The sequence below is a fragment of the Brachyhypopomus gauderio genome, chromosome 4, assembly GCF_052324685.1.
Source record: "Brachyhypopomus gauderio isolate BG-103 chromosome 4, BGAUD_0.2, whole genome shotgun sequence".
Classification (NCBI taxonomy): Eukaryota; Metazoa; Chordata; class Actinopteri; order Gymnotiformes; family Hypopomidae; genus Brachyhypopomus; species Brachyhypopomus gauderio.
In genome coordinates this window covers 30,533,262-30,559,589 of record NC_135214.1, presented here as the reverse complement: position 1 = coordinate 30,559,589, position 26,328 = coordinate 30,533,262, and the positions used below count along the sequence as shown (strand labels likewise).

General features: G+C 42.4%; 2 protein-coding genes across 11 annotated transcripts in view; one reads left to right on the top strand and one right to left on the bottom strand.

Moving 5' to 3' along the window:
* The window catches only part of ampd2b (adenosine monophosphate deaminase 2b), a 19,456-nt gene extending 3,092 nt beyond the window's left edge, over positions 1 to 16,364 (bottom strand). Inside the window, exons 1-15 of one of the 4 annotated variants that reach the window (XM_077003798.1) lie at positions 16,002 to 16,364; positions 5,907 to 6,028; positions 5,470 to 5,600; positions 5,321 to 5,389; positions 5,117 to 5,225; positions 4,661 to 4,841; positions 4,348 to 4,489; positions 4,058 to 4,147; positions 3,651 to 3,780; positions 3,203 to 3,397; positions 2,937 to 3,068; positions 2,571 to 2,734; positions 2,305 to 2,431; positions 1,800 to 1,963; positions 1,106 to 1,226 (exon numbers count right to left, since the gene is read on the bottom strand). In XM_077003798.1, coding sequence (XP_076859913.1) covers positions 1,106 to 1,226; positions 1,800 to 1,963; positions 2,305 to 2,431; positions 2,571 to 2,734; positions 2,937 to 3,068; positions 3,203 to 3,397; positions 3,651 to 3,780; positions 4,058 to 4,147; positions 4,348 to 4,489; positions 4,661 to 4,841; positions 5,117 to 5,225; positions 5,321 to 5,389; positions 5,470 to 5,600; positions 5,907 to 6,028; positions 16,002 to 16,086 — 1,962 coding nt within the window. In that variant the 5' untranslated portion in view covers positions 16,087 to 16,364. Of the gene's footprint in view, positions 1 to 1,105; positions 1,227 to 1,799; positions 1,964 to 2,304; positions 2,432 to 2,570; positions 2,735 to 2,936; positions 3,069 to 3,202; positions 3,398 to 3,650; positions 3,781 to 4,057; positions 4,148 to 4,347; positions 4,490 to 4,660; positions 4,842 to 5,116; positions 5,226 to 5,320; positions 5,390 to 5,469; positions 5,601 to 5,906; positions 6,029 to 7,761; positions 8,024 to 12,381; positions 12,451 to 16,001 lie in introns of those variants that run through there. The other 3 variants (XM_077003800.1, XM_077003799.1, XM_077003801.1) reach the window with 3 other exon arrangements.
* Positions 13,537 to 26,255, top strand: gnat2 (guanine nucleotide binding protein (G protein), alpha transducing activity polypeptide 2). Of its 7 annotated transcripts, XR_013130553.1 has the most exons (10): positions 19,878 to 20,364; positions 22,550 to 22,592; positions 22,937 to 23,078; positions 23,285 to 23,442; positions 23,638 to 23,766; positions 24,208 to 24,337; positions 24,660 to 24,813; positions 25,110 to 25,328; positions 25,490 to 25,529; positions 25,728 to 26,255. XR_013130553.1 is itself a non-coding variant. In XM_077003804.1 (9 exons), the coding sequence occupies exons 1-8, from the start codon at positions 20,247 to 20,249 to the stop codon at positions 25,298 to 25,300; spliced, it is 1,065 nt and encodes a 354-aa protein (XP_076859919.1). In that variant the 5' UTR covers positions 19,878 to 20,246; the 3' UTR covers positions 25,301 to 25,328; positions 25,490 to 26,255. The 7 variants fall into 7 exon arrangements, 5 of the variants coding, with proteins under 5 accessions (XP_076859920.1, XP_076859921.1, XP_076859919.1 ...); XR_013130552.1 differs by having other exon boundaries at positions 25,110 to 25,529; XM_077003804.1 differs by having other exon boundaries at positions 25,490 to 26,255.
* Positions 26,256 to 26,328: the final 73 nt, after the last annotated feature.

Below are 26,328 nucleotides of genomic sequence, written 5' to 3'. Positions count from 1 at the left end.
CATACAACAACAGTACAAGCAGCGATAACATGAAGCCCTTGTCAAAGTCATTCTTTCTTTAAAGTGAGTGAATGAGTGCTGTTTAAATAGACTGAAATATCACACTGAACTAAACAATCATGTTTATAGCTCTATTCCATACCAGCCACACTGTGTTTAACCGTAGAGCACATATGTCAAAGTCAAGGCCCGCGGGCCAGATCCGGCCCGCGAATTGATTATCTATGGCCCCCTGGATGATATTTAATTACTATTAGAACCGGCCCGCAGGCCACAGCCGCCCGATGGTGTTTTGCACGCACAAACACTACATTCCCCACAATGCAACGGTAGCCCGTGAAGTCACTGCAGCGCACACAAGCGGCGAGGGTCTGCGCGGCGAAAATGACGCAATCGCAGTGGCTCCGCCCGTGCGCGAGGGCGTCGCACGCTGTCGATTCTCAAGGTCGTGCACCTCTCGAATTTTGTAACAGTGCGCGCACCAGTTAAACTTAATTAAGTTAGATATTTATACATATAGTCGAAATAATTCGAAATCATTCGCTTTTTTATTCACATTATTTAATGGTTATTTTCAAAACGCCCAATCTTAACGTCTTCACGTTCTCTCATGTTTTGTCCTGGAATTACAAGAGGCTCGTATTTGTTAACGTAATACATTTGTTGTGAAACGAAGTCGTTACAATTTTAAGCATTTTCAAGTACTTTAGCCTAAATTCCAGCACTTTTCAAACCTTTATTACTTTATTAATTTAATGTACAGGACATGTTTTATTTGAAGGAAGTTTGTTTTTATCTGTTTGCTTGTTGAAAAATGTTTTCACTTGAAATTACTGACAGATCCATAAGAAAATATTGCTTTATTCATTTAAGCATTAAATAGTATACACTGTGTTGGGTCTTGGTTCAATAGGCTATGTGCAATCATTTCAATATGTTTTAATAAACATTGAACCAGTCCGGCCCTCGGCTTGTAGCAAATTTGGTTTTTTGGCCCTCGGTGTATTTGACTTTGACATCCCTGCCGTAGAGAGATATATTTTACAGTTTAGCGGATAGACAAAACAAAGACAAACAGAAGAGGTTTAGAGAGTTGAACTCTGACCTTCCTGAGGAGCAGTCCATGAGAGATGTTCTCAGTCAGCATGAAGCCAGACACCAGGTGGTGGATAGGTCCTGCCTCACCACAGTGTGGCCGTAGCACAAACGTACTGAAGTTCCTTCTCCTGTACGAAGGCAGGACTGATGTTTGAATACAGTTACAGTGTTATAGAAACATAGATGATGAAAAAGAGTATTTCTGAACCCCCATTTTTGTTTGTTTCTTGATAAATCATAACCTTTTTCACCTTGCATCTTAGTATTGTACACAGTATTTTAGAATGCTTGATATGGTACATAAGCTGTGAGAGCGACCTACTACACAGTCTGAAGGCACCATGATTCATTTCACACCTTAATGTTGTTTATTTAAAGACTCTCAATTACAGTTCACAAATAATGCTCTCCTGCTAATGGAGAACCACATTACATCTACTCCACAGATTTGTAATACAGTGAACACAATGTTCCTGGCAAAGACTGCAGGTGTACCACAGCAAGGGGAAGTGTCATTCCTGGCATTTACGTGACACTCTATTTGACCAGTAAGTCTGAAAAAATGTTCAAAATGAATAACGATTCAAATAACTTGTTTGATTATTCCAAAGAGTGTCAAGTCTGCATTTGGTGAGGAGCGAGAGTTGCTCAGGTACAGGGAGAGGCTGTGAAAGGAGTCTTTGATGCCTTTGAGAGCAAACCTGCGCAGGTCGTTGAGCACGGTCATGTTGGCGAACATGTAGTAGAGGTAGTAGGAGTAAGGGGGGTTGTCCTCCTCCGTCCAGCTAACAGGGAGTGGACTGTCCAGGTTAAAGATGTGGTGTTCTGGTTTGGACTCGTCATCTACGCTGTCAAAGCCAACCACCTGATGGATGAAACACTTTTGAACCACACATCACTGACATGGTGCTTTGTAAAACACACAAAAACAACATTGCGATTTTATATGCCCAACTGTTGAATTATTTGTTCCATTTTACACCTGTATGACTGCATGAGATCTGTGGTGATTTGTGCCATAAGAGGTAAAATCGATGTTGTACACACCTTTGCCTCAGCTTAAAATGTTAATTGCAACACTAAATGAAGTCACTGGCCATTACTTTCAAAAGCTTCATCTTGTGTATATGTCTAGGTCAGTCAGCACTCAGATCTGCCCTGCCATACAAAGCACATTATGGGCAGTATATTCAGTATATTACTTACATGTTGGAGAAAGACGTGGAGCTCTGGGTGGCTGCTTGGCTGGATGGTGACCTCAAACAGAGGCAGGAAGATGTTCTCCAGAAACTCCTGGAAATTGCAGAGCTGTTTCTTGGTGTGGTAGACATCACTGCATGAGGGACACACCATTGAACTAACCATTTAACATGTGACTAACAGTATTGTACTAGAACTAATATTGTAATAGAACTAGTACTAAAATGTAATGCAGTGGGAGATGTGTATTGTGAAGGCACGTTGGCACTCACAACAGACGAGGGACCTGGACAAGCCAGCGGACGTTGTCAGAGTAGACCTGGTGTCTGACCGCCCACTGGGCCAGTTTGTCCCACTCGTCTCTGGAGCGTCCATAGATGGAAAGCCGCAGCTCAACATTCTGATATTTACTTTCCTCAAGGTCTGCCATCACCTCCTGAAATGCATTGACACACTCCGGTCAGCAGGGGGCGAGTTGTCACTTCACACACTGATTCATTTATCCAGCACAGATGAAAATCATGGTCACTCATAGTTACTGTTTCATTTCATATCCAATGTGGAGCAGTGAGGAACCAAAACAGCACAAACGGTGTCATTGTTCAGTTCCTTACACACCATATAACTGCAGAAGATACCTTGACAATGTGGCCAAAGTATTTCCCTTCAATATGGTTGTCCGTTTTGATGAAGATCTCTCGGAGAATGGACTCGCCGATGGGGTTGTATTTGGCGTTGAATTTGTCAAAGCGATGGAACGTATTTCGATCCTGACCAGAGAGATGGGATCCAAACACTTGCAATTACTATCATTTCTTGTATTTCTTATTATCTTTTTATTGTCACATAGTCATTTATACATATTCAGCAAAGCTAATATCATTACAAGGGCAAGTTTACTTACCGCATGCATGTCCAGTGTGTCCACGCTGAGGTCAAAAGCTGTGAGGTTCATGCTCTCAAAGACCTCCATAAGTGTCTGTCCACGTCCTTTCTCCACATGAACAATCTCTTTCGGGTACTTCTTCATAGCCCTCTTAATGAAGCGGAGCAGGTGCTTCTGATTCATGCAAGATGACGCATGGATGTGGGTGTCCACCTGAGGCCAGGGAGAGAGAACAGAGACAGAGACATGAACTTAAGGATGTCTATAGTCAAAGATGAGTAGATGTAGAATGGTCCTAGTAAAGACCTGCTAAAATTGAATGCCAATAATGTAAATACACTGTACAAATATTATTCCATAATAACTGATGATGTTGTTGATGATGATGATTATTATTAAATATATAAGAAAGATCAATGAAAGAGCTAGACTACTGTTGCATGTATTTGATTTCACAAAATTTCACCTTGCGTATGTTGTAGAAGTCACGGTGAGGAACCTTTTTCTGTGCTGCTAGCTCCTTCATCTCATTTAAGAGGATGTGCATCTGAAACTTTGAGCTCAGGTACTGGAGCCGACGATAGCAGAACGATTTCCTGTTGATAAATCTCTTGATCAGGAATCATAGATGGATGCACAGCAGATGGTCCTGGCTGAGTTATCATTGAAGAATATTTCCAAATGTCTGGGTTATATAGGACCTCATAAGTACTAAACATTTTCCTGTGATGTTTACAGTTCAAGTTTACAAGTCATAGAGTTCCTGCAGTTACTTATCAAAGCATCATTATTGGAGCGCGCAGGTACTATGTAGCTGTCTTGGCCTTGTAGAATGCAGCTATGCCCACTCCGTTAAGCCCGGGTGTGACTTACACTGGCCCATTGATGATGAGAGCCATCATTACGTTCATGTCAGCAATATACTCCTGCAGATCTGGGTAGGGTAGGTCCAGCTCCGTGGCCCTGACAGAGACAGTTTGTTTTAACAGTAGCAAAGTACTACAACTATACAACTTTTGTAGTTATACAGTAGCTACAAAAACAGTAGTTGTGTAAAGATAACATAATTCGGCAAATTAGTCATAATGAGCAGGAGAAAATAAATATGTAAATATGTTGCTGAAGAAGTGAAAGTGCTGAATGCAGAATGCAGGAGCACTGACTTGTTCATGTTGGTTTTGTGAGTATACACATGTACAACGCCATCCACCATTTTGCAGCTGTAGCCCATATCTGGGGGCAAGCTTGCGGGGTTCAGGCCTTCGTAGGGGTGGGTCTTAGATACAGGGGGGTGAACCTGGGCATCTGGGAGGTGGGGGGGATCCAAGGAATGCAAAAGCAATTCAGAATTAAATCGGAATGTGTTTCTTTATAATCTTTGTTACCCAGAAATCCATCCGGAATATTCAGCGAGCAGCTCAATTACATTTTTAAAAATCACATTTTTGTCATCACTCGTTAAAAACCAACACTCACCCGCGGTCATGGAGGCCTCGGATGGGTTCTCACACACGTCCAGAGGCCGGTCTCCGAGCTCATGTAGGTAGCGCAACGTGGTCATGCAGAAGCTCTGACCGGTGAGAGTCATGTACTTCTCTCTGATGAACAGAGCCTTCACCACACACTTGGCTGCATCCAGCAGGTCTGTGAAGGGGACCTTGGTGATGAGAGAGAATTGAGGTGAAGTCAAATCAGGGAGTCAGTTGCCATAGATGAGATTAGATTTCAGGCTAATAGGATGGGCCTGCATCAGAGGCTTAAATATATCTGCAATAAATCTGGGTTGGGGACAGGGTTGGAGACTAGATTGGGGACTGGATTGGGGACTGGGTTTTAGCCTTTAAGAAAAATAACCATACTCTCTGCTTATTGATGTTTTTTCTCATTCATAATATAAAAAACAATATTTTTCTCCAGTTCTGTCTTACTCACTCCACATTTCTCATCTCCAGAGATAGTGACTCTCTGGTACTCCCTCTCTGGTATGAGCTCCCGCTCTGGATACAGGTCGCCAGGCACCTGGCTCTGCTCCTTCAGATTCCTGGACAAAAACAAGTGGGGAAAGACAGGGATCCTCAACAGAGTCCAGCGCACCCCAGAGTGTGCATGCTAATCAGAGTGAAACAGCAAACTCACTCTAGATCTGTAGCGCTGTCCGTCTTCATAAACTCCTGCTTGGCTCTCAGAAGAATTTCGGGCTCATACCTGTGGGCCGATGACAGGGAATTGCTCGTCACTGATTGGTCAAGAGCGGCCGTGTGGAAGGGCGGGAGGCGTGGTCTTACTTGATGTCCTGGCTGATCTGCCTCTGCAGCCGGTGACGTCTCTCCTCCAGCTGCTCAATGGGGCTGTCCTCCGGGAACTCATAGGGAGCACTGCGCATCTCACTCTCAGCCAGGCTGCGTGAGAATAGCTCCTACACACACACACACACACACACACACACACACACACACACACACACACACACACACACACACACACACACACAGAGACATACTCACACAGGGACACAAACACACATACAGACATGCACACATACAGACAGATATACACACACAGGGACACACACAAGCATACACACACAAGCATACAGACATACACATACAGGCACACACACGCACATGCACGCACACATTATACAAACAAATACACACATTAAGCATTATTCATTATTATACGCCACAAGGCAGAAAATAAAAGTAAAGGTTGCATCACCCACCTCAGCAATTTCTTTATATTTGCCATCCATGGAAGTGCGCAGGTCAACAGGTCCGTGCTTGGCTACCGGGATACCAGGCAAGGAATACTGGGAAGTTAGGAGATGATGGGCACCACGCACATCTAACGGGGAGAGTGAGAGAGACTGAAGTGAGAGGAGAGACGTGGAATGAAAGAGGGAGAGTTAGACACAATGGGAGTGACAGCACGCTAATCCTTTGAACCATTATGACCAAGTTATGACTGTGTGTGTGTGTGTGTGTGTGTGTGTGTGTGTGTGTGTGTGTGTGTGTGTGTGTGTGTGTGTGTGTGTGTGTGTGTTGTGCCTCCGTGTGTGTGTGTGTGTGTGTTCAGGGCCGGCGCCACGGGGGGGCGAATGGGGGCGTCGCCCCCTCAGGCGAGGTGTCCCGCCCCCTCAATGTAAAAAATAAGACCCATTTATTTTACGTTCGCCAATAACCCCCCCCCCCCCCCGAAATTTTCTGACGCCCCCTCACTGTATATGTTCTGGCGCCGGCCCTGTGTGTGTTTGTGCCTCTGTGTGTGTGTGTGTGTGTGAGTGTTTGTGTGTGTGTGTGTGTTTGTGCCTCTGTGTGTGTGTGTTTGTGTGTGTGTGTGTTTGTGCCTCTGTGTGTGTGTGTGTGTGTGTGTGTGTGTGTTTGTGTGTGTGTGTGTGTGTGTGTGTGTGTGAGAGAGAGAGAGAGAGAGAGAGAGAGAGAGAGAGAGAGAGAGAGAGAAATAGGGAGGTATTACTTGAAAACATATGTAAGATCTGATATGTAAGTGTAAGGTATGTAATTACAAAAACATGATCATGTCTCCTCCTCATTTGTTCTCTTTTCTATTTCCCTCCATCTGCAAAAGGCAACGCGTTTCTGATGCAGCAGTACACTGTGGCCCCAGAGGAACGTCATTTCGTTGCTGAGTACTTGTGACAATGACAATAAAGTTCAATGTAATCTAATCTAATCCATGGACCTTGTGGAAAAGACTCTTTGCTTTATCTTCAAGTGGTAAATCCTCCTGGCCCCAGCAGATAGGCACCAAAGAGGAGTGGGTTAAATGTAAGCTAGCAATCAGCCAAAGGGTGTTTGTGTCTCAAGCACAATGGGAACATTTGAGTGGCAGAACATCATTGTGTGTGTGTGTGTGTGTGTGTGTGTGTGTGTGTGTGTGTGTGTGTGTGTGTGTGTGTGTGTGTGTGTTCTCACCACTTTAATTCAGAATACTTTCACTAGTTTGAGTGTGCTCTCCCAGCCCCTCTGACCTGTCATGGCTTCCACTGCCCTCCGTGTGATATCAGTCTTTCTACCCTGTCATAATTAATTAAATATTCATGACACTAATGAATACTTAAGCAGTCCATGTGCCAAAGAGACATAGGAGCTGCAGTCCACCAATTAACACACATATTAAAATCCAGAATTACCACGGACAACCTCATGGCAGAATGAATGGAGTAAACAACCTAAAGCCAGTTCAGCTACAGAGGCAAATCATTTATATTCAAAATTACATTCCTCAAAATTCCTTAGATATTAAGATCAGAGTGAATGACGATATAGCCTGTATTCTATTCTATCATTAGCATTCCACTGCAAAGTACTTTTCTAAAAATTATTATTCTGGTTATGTAGTAGCCAGTAATTACTGAAATGTGTCAGAGCCCTTCCCCGTCATGGTCTCTGAAAGAGCAAATTGCATACTTTTTCAAGCCTTTCTTCTAATTCTCTTCAATCTGTCATCTCTTCTAAAGAAGCACAATAATTTGCAAAATAATTTGTTTACAGTCACTGTGGCTCTAGATTTTTAGACACGCAGTGAATATCTTCACTATCTGTGGCTTTCAATATCACCTCTTGTATGTTGAATAGAGCGATGGTCCAAACCTACTGCTGCACGAAGTCCTAGGAGACCAAGCTCGCTACAGAACGGACAGAGAGTGCGTTGGAGTCCAGCCGTGAAGTGGATCCTTTCTGCGACTCCCGTAAAGCCACGCAGTTTCGCAGCCTGCTCCAGTCGCACCTTCTCTTTTGTTCCCCACGCGCGTTTGTTAAATCCTGCATTTGCCACCAGGCCTCAGTTTACTTCGCTATATGAAGTCGCCCGCGGTCTGAAAGCAGAGCGCTGTTTACGCCCCGATCGTGTGGACCTAAACAGTAATTACTAACTCTCTGAGCCAGTAGACGGCTCCAGCATATAGGCCGCAACCGGCTCGTGCTTAAGTGCTGAATAATTGATGTTGGTCATTTGGTCGAACCACACGCGAATATGCGAGGAGCTCTGAATTACTGCAAAACAACAAACCCGATCTAAGTCCATGGATAATACGAGGTGCATTTCAGTCAGAATTGTTAGGCTTTGGGATGTGTTGAAAAGTGCTCTCGCATTCAGCATACTTTACAACATACTATCAAATGAAATATATGGCCAGACGTATTAGCATTCATTAACTACAGTAAGATGTAGTAATGTTTAAAAATAATACTGTCTGACATACAGTAAAAGTAGCAATATGCAAGTAACTGTGAATGTGGAACCAGAGCCAATGTAATGTTAAATGATATTCAGAAAAACAGTAAATGGACTTCTTACAGACTGGCTGTTCACTGCTAATGTTTTCACTCTTTCACTCATTACATGAGTAATAACGGGACCAGGAGAGCCCTTATCTTGTTAAGCACGTGGGTGGATGCTATAGGGCAGATGGAGAGGATAATTATGACACTGGCGGATCATTATCAGACTACATAGGGAGACCAATACACAGCAGGTGAGGAAACTCTCTCTCTCTCTCTCTCTCTCTCTCTCTCTCTCTCTCTCTCTCTCTCTCTCTCTATCCTTTCCATCACTTTAATCCTCTTGTATCAGCTATGTGTTGTTTTTATTATTACCCTAGATGTACTTTCACATATAATTTTTTGCATTTTTACTGGGACATGGTAAGAACAAGAAAGTTCATATGAAAGTGTGTGTATGTTGTGCCCAGTCTGTCTGCGGTGGAGGACAGATGAGCTTGCTGGGTTATGTCTCATCTCTTAATGGCTGCTATATTTGGAGCTACAGTGTCCATGGTTATACAACACCATCCCCTTTTCACACTCACTCACCACACAAAAGGCTGAAAAAAAGCTCATTTCAGTCACTCTAGCTGGCCTCCCCTGGGCCAGAAACATTAACCGAGCACCTCAAGTAATCAAACTCTAATTCAACCTCTGCTGACTGTTTGTTATTCAAACTGGTCAACTGTCGTGCCGTTTGGTATGAAGAAACAATTTTCTGCATAGTTCATAAGACGGACAAACTTTCCATAACAAGTTTACACTATGATATCATCTCAGAGCTCAGAGTTAAAATGGCCCAGTGGACTATATGCATGGCAAAAACAAAGAATTTTAAGCTGTAGTATAATCCTCCTTGACATCCACTGATTCATAAACGCTCTTAAGCCTTTTCCATAATCTACAAAGGTGCTTCAGGCCCTCAGACCAATTGACTTGATTCTCTTCAAATCGTGAGTATTAGGAAAGGCTAGCAGGCAGCTGTGGCAGGTCTCAGATCAGTGCACTGCCTCTCCTCTGCTTCTGATGATCTCTTCAATTCACGTAAAATTGTCCCTTGTGGGCACATGGAGATTGCATCATAATATTAAGGGGAGTGTTCAAACTGCTCAGAACGAGGACCAGTAAACAAATCATGCTATCTCTCTGCATAACTGAACCATTGAACCAAAGCTTACAACTGCAAATTGTCCAGCTGGTGTTAGAAAGGAAGAGGCCAAAGGTTAGAATTATTACTTCTGGTAGTAATATTGGTTATTTCAGGGTAGTGAGGCGGGGTCTGGGCCATGGCTCTTTGACCCATGCTGGACCGGACAAGGTACCAGGCAACAACAACAACAAAAACGACACAATGTATCAGATGGCCAAAGTCCATAACAAACCTCAGAGACATCAAACACAGCTCATGAGTCTTTTAATCAGTGTGTCTGCAGTCATCTCAGTTGTGAATATATTTTTGGGATATCAGACAATACAGAAGGGGAAGTGAGGACTGGTGAGATCAAACAGGAGACAGGGAGAGCAGAGACAAGCCCCAGGTCTTTAGCTCAAAATAGAAGCTACCGTCACAGACCAGATTTTCTCTTGTCTAGACTGAAGCGCCATACATAGAGATCTGTTATAACTACAAGACATAGTAAGACTACCATGCTAATGCTAATATGCCATTGATACAGTATTGCCACTGTATCAGTCTAGTGCTATTGTAGATTCGGTAACCTTTTTTGTTAAGAGTGTATTTTTTCCTGTTCTATTCACATTCAGGGTGGATTCTCTGTTCTAATTCTGCATTTTTTCATTATACAATTTTACAACCTTGTATCTGACACTACCTTGTACAATACCTTGTACCACTTTACTCCAATTATCTACATTACCAGGGTTTACTGTAATGTTCCCAAGGTAATCAATGCAGCAAGAGTTTGTGATCTAACATACTACAGCCATTTTAGTAGATTCTGCATTATTGCATTTTTCCACACACTGGGAAAAACACACTGTGTTTATTTAAATTCCTATGATAAGAACATAAGACCTCTGACCATAGATGCTATTTTTGCGGGGGGAGGGGGATACCTCTGTTGTTCAGCTTAGCACTGGGGACACAGAGGCAGCTTGAGTCAAATGTGCAGGCTTGTTTTAATGTAGTTTACTTTGGTTTAGCAATCAAATTCATGTGATATCACCTAGACATTTTGCCTCTACACTTAATTAGACACTTTTCATATTAAGTACATATGAAAAGTTTATACTGCTGCAGTTTCTGTATAATACAATTTTATTGGAACATTGTGTGAGGATTTAACATAAGGTGAAAACTACTTAAACTCTTTACAAGACTGCAGATCCTCCTTGTGTTTTCTTTTACGTCTCTAAACATGACACCATCTATCTGTGATGGAGACTGTCGCTGACCAAGAGGGTAGTGTGACGGCGACCGTCACTCAGGAAGGTCAATGTGCCTTCTGGCTACAGTGCCAGAGAGCTGGCATTTTGGAGGCCAGAACACATGTTTACTTCCTGGAAACCCCAGTTCTGACACCAGGGTGTGTCTGCTGCCCTCAGTCTTTGTCACAATTGGGTCAGAAGTGTTGTTGTTGTGAGGTCATCGGGAGCATTTGTGGTTAAAGAAACAAGCTGGGACACAAGGGGTGGATGTAAAGGGACCCCCGTGAAGGGCGTGGATATAACCCTGGATGAAGGGTGGATGTAAAGGGACCCCCGTGAAGGGCGTGGATATAACCCTGGGGTGGATGAAGGGTGGATGTATGAGGGGAACAAAGAATGCCTGATGCGCACGTGTCCCTTGCTGAAGTGGAGGAAAATCCTTATCTAAAATTGACAAACACATACACACAAATACATGAAAGGTGTTCTCTTCCTTCCTCAACTGTCTGTTATGCTATTCCTGTCTGCTGCCAGTGTAGTAAATAGTGATGCACATTTAATTTACTCTACCCTCATCACCTTCACAGAAAGAGAAGAGCAATCAATAGACATCACTATGAAATAGATTCTTTCCTCCCTCTCTCTCTCTATCTCTCTCTCTCTCTCTCTCACACACACACACACACACACACACACACACACACACACACACACACACTGAAAACTATCCCAGGTGGAAAGCATTAGTCGACAACATTGCAAATGTTTAGGGATGAACAACAGGAGAAAGACAAGAATTATATGCAAAAAAGAAGATGACAGAGGATTAGAGAGCTTGCTGAATAATTCCCTCTAGGCACATATGACCTGGCTGAGGAGACATGGTGGAGAGAACCAGGGTTTCTCTTCACACAACATGAGAAAGAGAGTGTCTATGTATGCAAGAGAGAGAGAGAGAGAGAGAGAGGGGGGGGGAGATGCACCCACACCACACAACCATTGTGAAACAACACAGGTCTACAACAAAACACTCACTTCATTTGCTCACACACAGACACACTAGATTAGATACGTACATATAGTAAACACAGCTGATGGGGTCGATATATCCACTCCCCCCTCTCCCCCCTAAGGAAAGTGGTCTTTCCCGCCAGCTGCCTCATCCAGCCTCTGTCATTCCCTTTCTCATTTAAATATGTCTGACACACAGGCAGACTGTACCACCTTAGTGCACAGGCAGGGGAGAGTCTAACAGCATCCCTGCTGCATCTATGGTAAGAATATCCTGTTAGCCTTTCAGTCCCCCTATATCTTCAACCTCTGTGATGCTTTCTAATGACTGTGACGATCTGTGTTTTGATGTATAAACAGATGCTTACATACACGCACACGCAAAGACAGTGAGAGAGAAGGAGGATGGAACCACAACCACACAAGCATTCAGAACATGTATCTTCAACAAAAGACTAATTTCATTGGCTCACACACACACACTTGCTACTGAATCTGTTCCTCTTAGATACATACATACAGTAAACACAGCTGATGGGGTCGATGTATCCTCTCCCCCCTCTCTCCTCTTCCTGGCTCCTGCCAGCTGCCCCAGCCAGCCTCTGTTATTCCCTTTCTCATTTAAATATCTCTGACACACTACCGGACTATACCACTTTAGTGTACAGGCTGGGGAGAGTCTTACAACATCCATGCTCCATTTTTGGTTGGAAATGCCCTGTTAGTTTTTCATTCCCCCCGTATTTTCAACCTCTGTGATGCATTCTGATGACTCTGCTGATGCTGTGAGACACCTCCCAGCATACAGTTCAATAATATTTGATGTCAACAAACAAAGAATGCACAGTGACATAACTAATTCCTATTACCCACCCACCCCACCTCCCTTCCCCCACGGATATAAAACAGTGTTTAATTTCTTACAGGCATTTTACACATTTCTGTGAATGTACAGAAAATGTCATGAAAAGTGTTTACATATAAAAATATATGTTAGTAAGTGCTGTTTTGCATCCACACTGACAACGTTACGTTATTACAAACATATGTAGAATTTTTTCATGGTTATAAGCCAGGCCAATTTTTCTGTGTTTCAGCAATTCTGACTCTTTCCCTGCGCCATATTACGGTCTACATCATTTATTCACACTTTTGCAGATTTTACACCTCTACACCATTTTGTGTAAATATCACCATGGTTACATAAAAGTCTAATTGGTCCTGGCTGCAGCACTGTAGCACGGGCAGGCTGTACTACACACACTCCATCTTACACACACTCACACACACACACACACACACACACACACACACACACACACACACACACACACACACACACACACACACACACACAGGGTCTGCAGTGATTCTGTTTGCTCAATAACACTGATATTACTATACTAACAATGAAAAATAACACCCAACATTTTAAATGCCATTATATCTGCTGATCTGCAGTACTGGACTAATAAACATTTTTCCATGTTCAACACAAGAATGAACCAACGAATGAATAGATAAGAGGAATAAATCAATGGACCCTTCCTTTATTCACTTTCCTCTTTTTATATGATCTCTTCACTTTACTATATGTTTCCAAATGAATTAAGAAATGCCTATTATGACAATCTCTTCTGTTTAAAGGCAGAGTTGTAATCAGACTCCAGGCACTGCCTTCTTCACGTCTCAAAGGGGAGAAGCACTCGAAACGGGCCAGAGACACAGCGTAATCATTTTGAGGCAACCGCCAACACATCACCAGAAAGCAAACACTTTTATCTGGGATTGAGACCTAGCCCTGAAGAACACAACGCCTGAGAACCAACTTCTGAATGCTGAACTAAGCTCCTACGATGGAGAAAGGGTTACAGCTCTGCCATCATGGTGGCAGAGTGAGACTTCATAGGTAAGATCACTCATTTCAGGAAACTGGACGCTGGGTTCATTAACAAGGCTTATATACTTCAAACTGTGACCTTGAATACTACTTAGACAAACGAGTAAAACTTAAAAATACATAATAATAGTAAAAATTCTGCTTGATACTTTGATAATGGGATGTTCTATAATAAACTTTCCCAAAATTTGTACTGACTAAATCAAAAGAAACATTAATAATCTATACAAAAATTATTTTTTATTTATTTTTTGTTCTTACCTATGTAATCCAGGGCTTTATTTTGAATAGAGATGTGGGGACTGGTAGATGCTGTGATGAGAGCACAGTGTGAAGCAGGCGACAATTTGAAAGCTGTAGGTGGCTTGTGAAAGAGCCCTTTAAGCCCTTAGTAAAAGAGCCCCCATCTCTACTGGAACCAGTAGGGGAGGAAGTGCCTGCCACAGGGGGCAAACTCCAAAGGTTAGCAGTAAATATTGAAGCCACTGAGGTGAGGTGTGGTGTATGGAGCCTGGGACACATGCGAAGCAGCTAGATGGAGAGATTCTCCACCATGACGTTCTACGCACAGACTACGGCAAGTTCTGGGCTTAGCAGAGAGATGTGGAAAAGAGCCGGTCTAAGCAGATGTCGTTATAGCAGTGTGTTTACCTCAAAACCACCATGACATAGGTGGTGGTCACGTACGTTTATATCTTATTTAGCTGCGCAGCCTTCAGCAGAAATTCAGAAAGTGCTGCTGTCAGCAGCATCGTGCACTGCCGCCTTTGACTGCGGCCTACTGAGAGCAGCCATTTTGTGCACCTTGTTCCTCGTTTCAGTCACGGCGCTCCACTTTGGGCTTCATACAGAGACAGCACCAGGACTGTTAGGCTGTCAGGCCAGCCAGGCTGTAATCCCATAATGGCGAGATGCCTCGTACACTCCAATCAGCCCAGCACCGAAGATTGTTCAGTGGGCGGTAATTACCTAAATGATGCACTAAAGTTTTTGAGCAAAATAATATACGGTTATAGTAATATGCTCCTTGATGAGATCTGTTAAGTACTTTTTGTTTCAGTTCTTCCCAGTAAGAAACACATTTAAAGTATTTGTTCTCAGTTTATTCCTTTCCTGTAAGACTTTCCTTTTTTTTTTTTTTTTTTACTAAAAAACATTCACAGAGCCAAAGATATCAAGTCAGCAGATTTGGTGTTCCCCATGGTGCAAACAGATACCACCTGCTTGTGCTAATGCCTTAGATAATCACTCTGCTGCATAGTGGTATCCAATACTTCACGCCTGGGGCTGCAGACATTTCAATCACGAGCACAAACGCAGCCAGATAAACACGATTAATGCTGTGCCCAGATAAATGTTCCTGATTCCTTTTCTGAGACTTACCACAGGGACAAAACGACCCCAGGGTCAATTAATATTTCATCACAAGTGCAGCTGCTCCTCGATTATGTGAAATCTTTGGTAAATCTTAAGATGTAGATCTACATGCATATGTTTCAAGGAATTGATTTGAATTGATTCTCTGATGCCTAACTGGTATAAAAGTTGACACGTTATTCACGAAAAGAGTTCAGGCACTGTGTCTTATGTAAACCTTCTGGAACGGTGATGTGATTCAGTGCCATATGGTTAACATCATTTATCAGTTATCAGTTGTAACGTGTGCACCCTGCTGTTGTAAATCAGTCATGGCTTGTTAGCTGTCATATCAAGCATACTCGTTAGGGTATGACCAAAACTATTCTGTTGCACCAGAAAGCATCTAAACAAAAACAGTAGTTGCTGACTTACATTTCTACCAAGAAGCATCTTCTATGTGTAGCATTCCATGTATAGTTGTAGTTCTCTGTTATTTGCTAAATGCAGCCTCCACCCCTAATTTACTTGCTTCTTTAAATATTTATGTTGCTATTTTTTCTTCACCATGTGGAGTGTAATGAGCCAAACATCATTTCCATCTCAGCAGAGCACATCTTCCACTCTAATCAACAGGTCCGTCATCTGTCATGTTAAAGTGCACAGACACGGCCTGCTTCGTGTCTCACCTTCACACCGTGTCCAAAAAGCCACACAACAACATTGAGGCTAGACAAGCAGAATTCCCAAACACTATTCCCATCACTATTTGTGTGCGAGCTTCCAGGACCCATATGAAAAATTGAAATATCTCTCCAGATGTCAAGTATTTGTGCCGTTATCCTCAGTCCACTAAGCCAGTGGGTCTTACGGGTCTTACCTGTGCTGGCAGCGTATTGCAGACTCCCCCTCTTCCTGAAGGGGGACGTGGGTTTCGGCTTGCCAGAGGGCAGCTTGGACGTCATTTTGCCCCGTGTTTGGATACAGACCGACAAGATGTTCCTGAGCGAGCACGGCTATAGAGGAATGGAAGTAGAGAGTAAGAGAGAGAGAGAGTGAGAGAGAGAGAGAGAGAGAGAGAGACAGTCAGAAAGGAAAAGAGAAGGAGAGAGCAAGTCCACACACGATTTCAATGCAGTAAGGAGGCTGAGTGGGGTGTTCCAGAGAGAGAGAGTCCCCTCATTCCAGTATTGAGGAGGGGCTCTGGCTCCTCCCCCCACCTCCCATCCTCAAAGGCATGCATACACTGCAAGCATGCTGTCACTCCCGTGTTTCCCTGGCAACTGCAGGGTCATACAAACACCCCTGAATTAGAGCACCGGCGCTCGTAAGAGTGGGCACTCCAGCTCTCTTGCTCCTGATGCAGAGATGAGCAGCAAACGTTAGGTGACACTGGAGGACATGCGGCAGCTGTGAGCATTCGGTGATGCGGGAGGACGAGCGAGCGTTCGGTGACGCAGAAGGACGTTCAGTGCCAGTGAACTGCTCTCGCTGCAGGTACGGGAAATGGGCACAGAGCCGAGCGCTCAAGGGAGCGCAGGAGGAACTAGGCTTAACGGCCCTTTCCTCTGCTCAGCATGGCTGATCCGGGGCTGGTTTATGGATACAGGCAGACATTTGGAGCTGTGGCTATTCCCAGACTTCCATCATAAGCAGAGACTGCAAAACACATTGGAGACAGTAACCATCCAAATAATAATTTCAAAAAGGCAAGTCACAACTACATAAAATATAGTGGATGGTTATGGATAGAATGACTAACATTAATACTGATCACTGGGTCATTTTGTGCTGTGACTTGAGAGAAAAATGATCAAAGATATGCAGATGCCAGCAGATATAGTCCCTCTCTTGAAGTGTACACGAAGGATGAGGAACAAAGACATTGTTCTTGCTCATATCTGATTGGACGGCCCATAACACTGACAAGAGGGCTGAAAATCCCTTTAATGAGAGCACGACTGTCAGCACTGAGACACAGGAATGGAAAAGAGAACATGCGAAGACATGCAAAATATAACAAAATAGCAAAATATAACATTATGAGAGCGATTAAATTCGTCCTCTTAAATTCTCATTTAGGAAGAAAGATATGTAAATTCTTTCAGAATTCATACAGATATTCTTTCGACAGAGCTTCATTCGTCAAGGGACGAATTCATGACAAAACAAAAACAAGGGCCATTTTTAAACGTATGGCTCCCTCTTGTGTTAGATGCTTTAATCCGCCGTCTCTTCGCCCTCTTCCTCTGGTGATGTTAGTGATGATTCTTCACCGAGGCTAATTCAACCTAAATCATAGCTCCCACACTGAACCGACATTTCATGCAAGTTGAATAAGAATGAAAGTCTAAGGTTTGCCTCAAAGATATGTAGATACTGTGCCGTCGTACAGTCTTTGGGCTCTGGGCTAGACAGGGTAAGCGGAAAGGGTCACGGATACCATAATATACCGTGTTCCTTCCCGCAGGGTTTAGTTGAAGTTAATGTTTTTATGTTGTTATAAATGTTCATTTATAATTAATTAATTGATTATAATATATTCATTTAGCCCAATCATGTTAGAATTTACAATCTTCGTGTCGTGTATGCCTTTTGATCCAACCACCCTCCCCGTGAGCAGTAGTGTTTTTTCCTCAGCTTATCTCTGCTGCGTGTGGTCCTAGTAGCAGAATATTTCATGACCCCCCGCTGTAAAACGATAACTCGAATAGATAATATTTAATACATTTAATGGTTTAAGACCGTTTCAGTTCACTGACACCTCAATCACATCGTTTCCAAGTTTATGCGGCGGTGGAACAAGGTAAGTGTGTCGTATTCGGACTCCCCGACAGAATCACGGTCCTTTCGCGTACACGCGCGTCACGCATGCGCGTGGATGCTGCAGATTGTTTGTGCCACCAATCTTGAATTACAATTAACAGCAAACGGCACAGCAGGACATAAAGCCAAATAAAGTAGTTCACAGTGATGTAAGTGTGTTAGATGTTATTTATTTAATGTATCGAAACTGAATGCTGAAGTACTGAGGGAACATTTTACACACATTTTTTAATTCTTTTTTTATTCTTTATATATTTTTTTTGGGGGGGGGGGCAATTTGCTACAAATAAGTTCACGTCTGATCTTTAAACGTTGCTTATTAACGTTTATTTAACGCACACATCAAGATAAACCACCAGAAAAACTTAAATACGAATCAAACCTTGAAACCCAGATATCAGGGGAGGTATTATTTCGACAGGTTTTGTAATTTGCCAACATTTGCAAGGTGATTTAAGAGACTGCAGAAGCCTTTACGCGTTTATTAACACAGCACTTTGGAAAGCGAAATAAAATTTGAAAGTATTAGATCTTGGTAGTCTTAAAATAATGCGTTCTGGAGCTGAGGTGTGTGTTCTGCGATATCCATGCTGAACAGGCTACAAACCCTCAAATGGACATTAGAAAATAACCTTCTGCTATGTCCCTTCGTGTTATGTGAGACTGGGCACGTAATCTTATCAATAGCTCAGCAGTCCTGACGCCATGGAGGCGGGACTAGGCCAGAGAGATCGTAATGACATTGGCTGGGAAGATGAGATGGATAGCATGGTTTTGCTATACGCCTTCTTGTAAGCATTTTGAGATTTAAAGGCTGCAGCAAACTGTCAGGAGTAATAAGACTGACTGCTTATAGAACCTGCCTTGCTTTAAATCACATTCTGGGAGTATATCTTAGTCAAGCTGCAAATGGCATGTGACTTCAAACTCAAATGAGAAGGCCATCTTGACATCCAGTAATCTCATGACTAATGTACATCAAGAGGAAGAGCTACAGCTAGAGTTAATTTGCTTGTTGAGAGACCACCGCTTGAGATACTCTTCAACTGAAGTTTTAGTGACAGAAATTTTTTTTTGTTTATTTAAATTTACCATATTCTGAATATAGGAATTAGTGGTCATGAACGTGCTGAGTAAAATGCAGGGAAAACTCTTTATAGATAACAAAAACACTGACTAAATTTAATCAAATGCTCTTAATTAAAGACTGAAACACATTGAAGTTAAAGTTATTAACTTTATTAAGTTATTATTTATTCAAAAATCCAAATTGGTGTCTACTGTGCCAAAACAACTTGGATCATCTTTGTCAGTGTATGCACTGCAAAACAGTGTCAGAAAACTCATGAATGTGTCAATAAATCCTGCTAGGCCAGAAAATCAGACACACTATCCTCATTACTCTACGTTTCACATACCAGGTTACAGAATGCATAGTCCTAACTCCTTGTGTCTGTTTATGTTTGTGCATGTGTCATTTAAAGGAAAAAATATCTCTAATCCCTTAACCATGACACCTATCTGAAACAAAGCCAAAAGGCACAGTTTCTGTTCATGGTAATAGCATAAACTATAGCATCAGCATAAAACCAAAGTTGTGGATTTCAATATTGTAGAGGATAGAATTTCCTATCATGCTCTCTTTCTTCTAAAACAGGAAGTACTCTAAAGCATAATCTCCTTTAGTTTACATGAGAAGGTTAGGGTGAGGATACCTAGGACGTAGGACCTATATCGGTCAAATCCAATGGTTATGAAAGTGCTTCCATCTTCTCAACATCTGACACTGAACCACTCCTGCTCCTCAAAGCTATAAATTTCTGTGAAGGTCTGAGGTCCATTGAGTCAGAACTCCATGCATGTCTTCATTGCAAGAAAACAATTGTCAATGACCTACAAAAGATAACATTAGCCAATAAAGATTCCCTAATATAATCCAAAACACATGGTTTTTTATTTCCTTCAAAAGCCTCACTCATTCCCTCATTAGCCAGGGTAATTGGATTGGCTACTTTAGACAGGAAGGTCAGCAAAACCCTAAACCAAGGCATTATGCTCAACAGAGGACTTAGGCAGGACAGTCTCACAGTTCACTCCGTCCCCGTATGACCACTCTCCATACGATTGTTCATCTCACTGGATTGATCAGCGGGGGAACCACTCCATCCCAAAGAGCAGCTTACAGACACTTCACACAATCCCCCCTCTATCAGACGACTGGGAGCGCAGAGGAGGTCGGGGTGCCGTTGCGCAATCGGCAAAGGTGGCAAAATTTCACACTTGCAGTAGCGGAAGAGACATGGGCAGCGGTGCGAGCGCCGAGGACAAGGAGATGGCCAAAAGATCCAAAGAGCTGGAGAAGCAGCTCCAGGAGGATGCAGACAAGGAGGCGAGGACAGTCAAGCTGCTTCTCCTGGGTAAGAGAGCGTCACAGCGGCCGCTAGCAACATTTCTCCTGAAGTCACGGCTGTAAGAGACTGGAAATGTTCTGAACATCAGCGGCTGACGTTGGCACATACATTTTTAAAGTTCAGCTTGACACATTGAGGTATCAGTGTGTGACAAGGTGTGATGAGGTATCATGATGTATCATTTACATGTTATCTAACATCAGGTAAGATTTTCAGGAGATAATGAGATCGGAACAGGGATCTGTGGATGATGAGTTGAAGCTATAAATTCATGAACTGAATTTTATGAACAACATCGGTATTTGCTTAGTCTAATTATCAAATTAAACTACATAGAAGGTTCCAAGATGCTTGATTTTTGTACTGTGTTTTTCCAAATACAAACCCTCTGGCCTCAGGCCTGGATTACACAAGATTTTCATCAAAGGGACAACATCCAAAAGCATAGTTTAGACTTGGACTAATTCATACTTGAAAAACCAGTCAACCATTCTTCAATGACACTGACCGATGTTTAAACCAGTTACTAGTCACCCAATCTGTTTCTAAGGTACCTAGATGCCAACTAATGTTTATGTTTTTAATAACCTATGGTATTTTGAGAAAAGATCTGTTATCGTTTTGAAAGAGGATGTCATGGCAACTGCACATGAACAGAATGTTTTACTCTGGGTGTGTGTTTCTTTTAAACTTCTGTCACATTAAATAATTTCCAGATTTTTTATGTTTTATGTAAATAAGGAAGCTTTTACAAAACTATAGATAACTATAACTAGGACTGGTGTTGTACATTAATACTGAAGTCTGCTTAGATCACAACCCGAAGGCCCATTTTATCAGCGAGAAGGCAATCCAATTACTCAAGATGATATAAGCCAAGATCCTCTTAAGATTGTGTTTTGCCCCTCTCTCATGTCCCCAGGATAAAACACCAAACCAATTTCAATGAAAATGCACACTGCTGTGCTACTTGATGTGTTAAGCATTCCTAGAAAAAACTGGAGTAAAGAGTAGAGAGGTTAGAAAGCAGACAAAAGTAAGCTGCTTCCTTTCTGGTAGATAATGAAGATAGTGTTCAAGATATAAGTCTGGATACAAAAGGCAGTGCATTAAGCAATGTGCAGAGGAGTGTTAAGAATGGGGAAAAGCCAGAGGCATGGATCCACCTGCTCTCCTACGTGCCTGTGTGCGCTCTCTTACATCCATTTTTACAGCTTGCAGTTTTCAAACCCTTGCTGCACAAAGAAAAGAAAAAATCTATATAGCCTTGCTTGCCGAGATAGAGGAACGGACCACTGTGGAACAGGCAATGTTGCATTTGAGAAAGAAAGGTGAACACATAGTAACTCAGAAGACAAAAGCCTTCCTTGTGGTTTCAATGATGTGATCCACAACAAAAGGCAGAGATTGTGCAAATCTACATTATTACGTGTGACTCAACCATCGATCCATTCGATCGTTTTAAAGTCTAGGAGGTGACTTTCACTAGCTTTGAACTAGCCATGTGAAACTTCAGCTCTTAAAAAAACCCAACACAGTACAGTCAATTTCTGTATAGCTGATATGCAATAGTTGATGCTGTCAAGTTCTTTCTTAATTAAGAAATAATCGAAAGCAACAGTAATAGGTCTTCGTGCATGGGAGTCAGTAGGAAGCTGTTTCCCAGTTAATCTGGATAGTGAAATAATCCGATGAGCAGTCTGATTGGTGACGCAGTGACGCAGGTCCTCACAGCACCATGTCATCATGGAGTGACAGATGCCTAGGAGATGCCCCGCCCCTGACCTGGCCTGACATCGGTGCCCAAAAGAATCAGAATGCCACTAATGTCCTAAGAAGCTTTTCATACCATAAATCCAATTAGGTCATTTAATAAACAGGTTAGCAGATTAGCAAGCCTTTCTCCAGACCTACAGCTAGCAGGCTATAGAAGAATCCTAGGTTTAATGATCAATTATTACTGACCTTATGGTCATTATTTTAAATAATATGAAATACCCACCCAGTCAGTCAAATTAGCCATTCAAAGTGTCAAAGTTTAGAGCTTCTGAAAAGATAAAAAAAGAACATTTTAACACCACATTCTGAGATTCTGCTGATTCTGATTCTGTTTTGTGAGATTTTGCTGATTCATGTCTAATTCTGTTTTCTGAGATTCCGCTGACTCATGTCTGATTCTGATTTTCTGCAGGTGCTGGTGAGTCAGGGAAGAGCACCATTGTAAAGCAGATGAAGTGAGTAGAAAATTCTGAAAATAATGCATAATGTCCTTATGAGCAGCACATTCTGTACAGGCACTGTACATTGTAATTACAGCAAAAATGAATGTCATCATCTTACAGCACGAACAGCATGTTTACTGAAGCTTGTGTATTATTCAGCCAAGGCCACCAGATGGCAATAAATTAGTAACACTAGCTGCTTTGTTACTGAAACCAGAATATAACAGCATTGCTCACTTTTCAGAATTCTTACTCTTACTTTTCCTCATTTCCATTTAAAAGCCCACTTGCTCCAGATTATATATAAGCCAGCAAGTGGGGGTCAGAAACTGAAGCTTGTCTTCGCTCTTCTACAGAATCCTCCATCAGGGTGGTTACACTAAAGAAGAGCAAATTGCATTTAAAGCGATCATATACGGGAACATCCTGCAGTCTGCTCTGGCCCTCATCAGAGGCATGGAGGTCCTGGGCATCAACTACGGTTCTCCGGCGTCCCAGGTCTGTCTCTCAAACTCCGACACACACGCGTGAACATACACCTCCACCCGTGCATGCAGCAGACAGACACACTTGACAAAATGCAGGGCCACAACAGAGATGAATAGGAATGCACACATTTCAAGAAAGGAATTACCCAAACGCTAATAACCTTGCACGCTCTGCCTTCACCTTACACAAGTTTTACCATCCGCCTCGCTGCACAGGAAGATGGGCAGAAGCTGCAGAACCTGGCAGACTCGACCGAGGACGGCACCTTGCCCAATGATCTCGCGGAGGTCATCAAAAGGCTGTGGAAGGACACGGGCGTGCAGGCGGCCTACGAGAGAGCCGCCGAATACCAGCTCAACGACTCCGCTGGCTAGTGAGTGACAAGTGTGTTTCATTGTGGGTTTGCTGCTGGGAAAATGGATAGCCACATGGCTTCTAACGAGTTCTATATTGGAAGGACCACTCATGTTATGCTAATGACATTTCTACAGCATGCCCACTAATACGTTTGTTAAATAGTGTTGTGGCACAAAGGGTCTGGTGACTAACTCTGATGAATATCCCTCAGCTACCTGAGTGACATGGACAGACTGTGCAAACCTGACTACATCCCCACAGAGCAGGACGTGCTAAGGTCTCGAGTCAAAACCACTGGTATCATTGAGGAGCAATTCTCCTGCAAGGAGTTGCATTTCAGGTAGGCCAGTCTGACGTGCAGACAGAGGTGGTCTTTGCATAGAGGCGTGGCTAGGCAACTGCCTTGGGCCCCTCCCACTGCAACCCACTGTAGGGGCCCCCTGATTAGCTGACTTATTTCTCGCATATTAATGTTGATGGGCCCCCTAGCTAAATTCGCCTTGAGCCCCCAAATTGGTAAGTCCGCCACTGCATGCAGAATAGCATCGTCTTTCCTTCTTAAGGAAATGTAATTCTGGACAAATGTGGAGTAAGATGATGCAGCAATGAGTGAAATTTCCAAAAGGAAACATTTAATCTAAAAATGCAGCCAATAATACATTAAAGCTAGTATGGGTCATTTTAAATGCAAATATGTTAACATGTTAACATGATAACATGTTAACCTTTTCCCAGCTAACTCCTACAAGTTGCACTACCAGTTGCCTTCTTTCCACTCCAGGATGTTTGACGTGGGTGGCCAGAGGTCAGAGAGAAAGAAGTGGATCCACTGTTTCGAGGGTGTGACCTGTATTATCTTCTGTGGAGCTCTGAGCGCATATGACATGGTGTTGGTAGAGGATGACGAAGTGGTGCGTATTTTTACTAGCCACACAGGCCAGCGTTTGGGTGCATTACCATACACGCTATGGGCCAAACAAACCTAGCTCAGGACCAGAGTCATATAACCTCCTTTCTCGAGAACCTCCTTCCCTGTCCTCTTTCATGCACTGATCACCATAGCTACTGTGAAATATCACTGGGAATGTTCTCATGTGCAAGACCTTATAAAAGGCTGAAAACTTCTTAACGTTTGACTTCAAGCCAATGGCACCTGAACCTGTTCAGACATGCTTTGTCTGTGACAGTGAAAGGGAGGATTTGTTAACTCCAGTTTTGCCATTTGATTTCCAGAACCGCATGCATGAGAGTCTCCATTTATTCAACAACATCTGCAACCACAGGTTCTTTGCGATGACCTCCATTGTGCTTTTCCTCAATAAGAAAGATCTATTTGAAGAGAAGATCAAGAAAGTTCACCTGAGCATCTGCTTCCCTGAATATGATGGTAATTGGAGTCTAATTTGTTTAATTTTCTTTGATTAGAGTCTCTTGGATCTCAGGCCTTTTTAAGCCTTTCTTTTCTTAATCCTTGGTATTTTTCTTTTTTGTTTAGCTTGCCGAAAAAAAGACAGACATTGCTGATTAGTCATTTAGCAACCTACAATAGGCAAGGGCAGGGGCAGTAGAGCAGGCACACCTTTGGGGATAAGTATCAGCATACACCAGCTAGAATGAAACGTGACCTGTAGACGTGTAGCCAAGTCATGAGAATTTACTGAATGGATTCACCACCCCACGCAGGTCCAAACACGTATGACGATGCCAGCCTCTACATCAGGAAGCAGTTTGAAGAGCTGAACATGAAGAAAGGCGTCAAAGAAATTTACCCGCACATGACCTGCGCCACTGACACAAAGAATGTTGAGATTGTGTTCAATGCCGTGACTGACATCATCATCAAAGAGAACCTCAAAGACTGTGGTCTGTTCTGAAACTGTCCACATTTGGAGGGACGAGGAGGTGAAGAACAGCGACTTCTTAACATATCAACACTGTCAACGGTTATATCACACGCTAAAGCCAAAAGCCTCAAAACCTTACACTGCTCTTTTCCAGGTTATTCATAATTCAAGTGTGCAATTTCTGTAATATTCTTATAGAACCCTTTCCCTCTTTACCAGATCTCTACCCCAGAGGTCAGATGCCTCTCTTGGCTAAATGGTATGCACAGTGATGACCTTCTTCTCCATCCTAATCATTACTACACTTGGAAGTGAGAGTCTAGCCAAACTCTCAAGAGTCCTACCTGACCTTATATAAAAAATAAAAATGTAAAAAATTAAAGAAATAAGAAAAATCAAGTGATCCTTCCCCAGATCAAAGGTTCAGTCTGAGAGAAGACATTTTCTTCTGTTTTAGGGTTACAACCTGTAGCACTGCCTGTCTGGAAGATTTCCTTTCCTCCGTCAAGGACAAGAAATGCTAATCTGACCCAAATACAGACATCGTAATAAGACTTTATTCCACTACACTACTTTGCTTCATACAATATACAGTGTTAAGGATTGCTACATCTTTTGAATAAGGTGGCATGTAATATACATGTGATAACTTGGATTATGAAACTAAACATTGTTAATGATTTCAGCATGCTATAAAATATATGAAATATATAAAAAGTACAGGGTATTTTGTAAATAAGTAGAAAACTAATTTCTATTTCAGAGAAGATTCCATGTATTTGTTTCAAAGGAGGGCTGTTTCAGAGAAAAAATTTGAAGAAATTACTGTATATGTATTTATTAAAGTCAGTAAAAAGTGGTCTATTGTTGTTTGAATATGAGGATTAAATATGATGAGTTGTGGACTATAAATGTAAATGCAACATGAAATACAGACTTGCATCAATTTCAATAGGTTGTTAGTGTCATCTTATTAAGTAACATGTAATCAAATTCTTGTTTAGTTAATTACAAATGACAAAACCATACCCAGTTACAAAAGGTGGTTATTGCAAATA